Raw genomic sequence first — 4,303 nt, forward strand, 5'->3', positions numbered from 1 at the left:
TAGAGAATAGAATAGATGTGATGGATTAGATAGAGAATAGAATAGATATGATGGATTAGATAGAGAATAGAATAGATATGATGGATGCATAGATCAATGATAGATAGCTGATAGATGATAGAAAGATAGATAGATAGATGATAGAAAATACATGATAGATGGAGGGATGGATGAATAGATAATAGATGGGTGGATGGATAAATGGTAGATGAATAGAGAGATGATAAAAAGATAAATGATCGGTATATAGATACATGTATACATGCACAGGTGATAGATGATAAACGAATAGGTGGATGGTAGATGGATGAATAGGTGATGTTGAAGATAGATGATTACTAGATGAGAGAGATACATGTAGGTGACTGATAGGTAATAGGTGGATAGGTAGATACGTAGATAGACAGATAAAACGAAGTAGACGGCATATGTGGTAAATGGACGGATGAAGGGTGACAGTGTGGGTTTGCTGGGTGCACAGAGCTCTCGAGGGTGTTCTCAGAGCAGAGGGTGCTACGGATGGTCCTTGAGCAGATGGAGAGAGGCAGGGGCTCAGAAGACCCCAGAGCAGGAGACACAGCACCCCTTCTGTGGTGAGCAGGGAAGCAGGGTGCTGGCGGAAGCCCCCCAGAGCCACCCCTCATACGAGAGGCGGACAAGTACACGCTAAAGATTTGGGTCGCGGGATGCAGAACATCCCCCCAGCCAGAGCATCTTAGTAATGTTCTCCTCCATTTAAAAAAATATATATATTTATTTATTACGTTTGGCTGCATTGGGTCTTTGTTGCTGCGTGCGGGCTTTCTCTAGTTGTGGCGAGCAGGGGCTACTCTTCATTGTGCTGTGCGGGCTTCTCATTGCGGTGGCTTCTCTTGGTGTGGAGCACAGGCTCTCGGCGCACGGGCTTCAGTAGTTGTGGTTCACGGGCTCGGTAGTTGTGGCTTGCGGGCTCTAGAGCACAGGCTCAGTAATTGTGGCACGTGGGCTCAGCAGTTGTGGCGCACGGGCTTAGTTGCTCCGCGGCATGTGGGATCTTCCCAGACCAGGGCTCGAACCCGTGTCCTCTGCATTGGCAGGCGGATTCTTAACCTCTGTGCCACCAGGGAAGCCCCTCTCCTCAACTGAAAATAATGACCAAATGTGGAGAAAGGGTCCAAGGTCCGGACTTCCAGTCCCTGCTACCTGGCAGACGCCCTGCAGGGTCCTCAGCTGAGCCCTGCCAGCCGCTCCTGTGCCTCTGCACGGGGCCTGGGGTGGGGCGGGCGGGGGGGGTGCTGCCCTTCAGAGGACCCCAGGCCTCAGAACTCAGAGCTCTCGGTCATTAGGGAACACTGCTCAGCGTCTGTGACAACCTAAATGGGAAAAGAATTTGAAAAAGCACAGATACGTGTCTACGCGCAACTGAATCACTCCGAGTGCACCTCAAACCAACACAACATCGCTCACCAACTATGCTCCAATATAAAATAAAACGTTTTTAAAAATATATATTTATATAATTAAAGATAATAGTCTTTAAAAAAAAACGTGTGAGGACTTCCCTGGCGGTTCAGTGGTTAAGGCTCCACGCTTCCACTGCAGGGGGCCTGGGTTCCACCGCTAACTAAGATCCTGCGTGCCGTGCGGTGCCGCCACAAAAAGGAAAAAAAGAAAATTAAGCAACAGTAAAAATTCAGTTTCTAAAACAAACAAACAAAGACAACATGTAAAGTGCCAAATGGGGCTTCCCTGGTGGCGCAGTGGTTAAGAATCCGTCTGCTGATGCAGGGGACACGGGTTCGAGCCCTGGTCTGGGAAGATCCCACATGCCATGGAGCAACTAAGCCCGTGCGCCACAACTACTGAGCCTGCGCTCTAGAGCCCGTGAGCCACAACTACTGAGCCCGTGAACCACAACTACTGAAGCCCGTGCGCCTAGAGCCCGTGCTCCGCAACAAGAGAAGCCACCACAATGAGAAGCCCGCACACCACAACGAAGAGCAGCCCCCGCTCGCCGCAACTAGAGAAAGCCTGCGTGCAGCAACGAAGACCCAACGCAGCCAAACATAAATATAATTAATTAATTAATTAAAAAAGAAAGTGCCGAATGGACAGTTAGTTTCAATAAACTTTTTAAAAGTTCAGAAAAGGAAAACCGTAGACACCATGCTGTTCTGTCCGTCCGACGACAGACGGTGTTACGTGGGGCTGTGGTGTTACGTGGGGCTGTGGAGGTACAGGGAGTCTCAGCCACCGTCCCCTCTGCCTGCAGCCTCCAATTCTGCAGGTAGGGGTGTCCCGGAAGGGCCCTTGGGGGCCGGGCCGGATGGACAGCCCGCCAGGAAGTGGGAAGAGAGCGGGCCGCCCCGTACCCCTCAGGGCTCCGGAGAGGCAGACCCCGCGGGATATGGACAGACGGGTCCGTGCCTTTGGGCTCCGACGCGTCTGAACCCCTGCGGCTGGCCGCTCGGTGCTTCTCTGCTCTCAAGGCCGTCAGCTGATGGGATGAGACCCACCCACGTTACCTAGGGTCACCTCCTTTACCCGAAGTCTGCTGACTTGCAGGTGCGAAGCACATGACCAAACCGCGCCCTCTCCCCGACGGGGACGTCTCACTGGGGACTGTAGCCTGGCCAAGTGACCATCCCAGGGGCTTGGAGGGTCACCTCGAGGAAGAGCAACACCCTTGCGTCGTTCTCTGGGCCGCCTCTGGGCGTCCGTGCGCTTGGCGCTTAGTCAGATAGACATCCTGATGACGCTGGGTGGTGGCTCACGCCGCGGTCAGCTGAGCCGTCACACAACGCCCCGTCCTTTCAGGTTACGGCAACACGGAGGTGGCGACCCTGCACCTAGTGTCAGACGGCGAACACTCTCTCCAGGGCCTGGCCGAGTACAATGACGCCCACGTCTGGGGCGTCTTCACACGCCTGGGCCTGGCCATGCGGGAGGGGGCAGACCAGACCCGCGGGATTCTGGGGGCGATGGAGGAGGAACGCCTGTCCCAGGTACTGTTAACCCCCGTGTTCCTTTTCACGCCCCGTCTGTGCTGCGAAAGGACCAGTGGGCATGGAAACATCTCAGATTCTGGCCGATGTGGGAATCCCTGCGGGAGGCCGCCGTGGCGGGGAGGGTGCGGCTGGCTGGTCACAGCTCCTGAAAAGAGGGCTTTTCTAGGAAGGGGCTGCCTTGAATCAAGGCACCGTGTTTCCTACGTGGAGTTGCATTGCACAGACTCCTGGTTCTTAGCTCAGCGCAGGGTGTGCAAAGGGCTTCCCGGCCCTTCCCCCGCCCCCTGGCACCCCCGACCCCTGTTCACCGTTGTGTGGGAGGGAAGGGGTCTCAGAGGGTCTTGGGTGATAATCTGAGGGTCTTGGGTGGTCTCGGGGGGTCTCAGAGGGTCTTGGAGGGTGTCGGGGGTTCTTGGAAGATCTTGGGTGGTCTTGGAGGGCCTCGAGGGGTCGTAGAGGACAGTGTCCTGGGAGATGCTGAGGTCCCCAGGCCCGAAATCTGGGTGAAATGGCAGCAGCACCATCGTGGCCTCAGGCAACGAGTCCGGCCCCCTCGGGCCCCGGTCTGCACCCCCCGCCCCTTGGGATTTCAGCTGACTCCCTGCCCATCCCTCGCCTCCTGACCACCCTCAGGAGCCCTAAGAGTGTCAGGCCCAGGCGGGTCCCGTGCACGCTGGCCTCCTTCTCTGCCCCAGGGACTCATTCCCTCCCACCCGGGTGGGGCCCGAGCACACGTGGACCCCACCGGGGAGCTGGGCAGGGAGCCCTGGTCTCTGTAAACGATCAGATCAGATCATCCTCAGTGAGGTGACAGCTGAGGGGGCAGGGGGTCGTTACCCCCTAAGTCCTCCTGGTTTGGTCCAGTGAGACCCGAGTGGGGAGTCGGCAGTCTCCCAGGAGGAGATCCCCTGCAAACTGGAAATCAGACCCAGAGAGTGCGCTGTGTCAGGGTGCAGTGGAGCTGCCCTCCTGGCAACGCTCCAGCCTCACCGCCAAGGTGGACACAGTTCAGACCCAGTGCCCCCTCCCACCCTCCTCTACCCAGGCCCCTCCCACCCTGCTCTACCCCGGACCCATCCCCGCCCTCCTCTACCCCGGACCCCTCCCACCCTCCTCTACCCCAGGCCCCCTCCCACCCTGCTCTAGCCCGGACCCCTCCCACCCTGCTGTACACCGGACCCATCCCCGCCCTCCTCTACCCCGGACCCATACCCACCCTCCTCTACCCCAGGCCCCTCCCACCCTCCTCTATCCCGGACCCCTCCCACCCTGCTCTGCCCAGACCCCTCCCACCCTGCTCTACCCAGACCCCTCCC

At 57.1% G+C, this 4,303-nt stretch overlaps 1 protein-coding gene across 3 annotated transcripts in view; it reads left to right on the forward strand.

The window, feature by feature from the left end:
* LOC114886334 (acetylserotonin O-methyltransferase-like) overlaps positions 1-4,199 on the forward strand; it is a 9,572-nt gene extending 5,373 nt beyond the window's left edge. Inside the window, exons 2-3 of one of the 3 annotated variants that reach the window (XR_003791339.1) lie at positions 2,252-2,544; positions 2,797-4,199. Coding sequence is in view for 1 of the 3 variants with exons in the window: in XM_029206800.1 (XP_029062633.1) it covers positions 2,797-3,344 (548 nt within the window). In the remaining 2 variants the exon portion in view is untranslated. The remainder of the gene's footprint in view (positions 1-2,251; positions 2,545-2,796) is intronic. The other 2 variants (XR_003791345.1, XM_029206800.1) reach the window with 2 other exon arrangements.
* Positions 4,200-4,303: the final 104 nt, after the last annotated feature.

This window comes from Monodon monoceros, unplaced genomic scaffold, assembly GCF_005190385.1.
Source record: "Monodon monoceros isolate NGI ecotype Baffin Bay Population unplaced genomic scaffold, NGI_Narwhal_1 Contig4365_ctg1, whole genome shotgun sequence".
NCBI lineage: Eukaryota > Metazoa > Chordata > Mammalia > Artiodactyla > Monodontidae > Monodon > Monodon monoceros.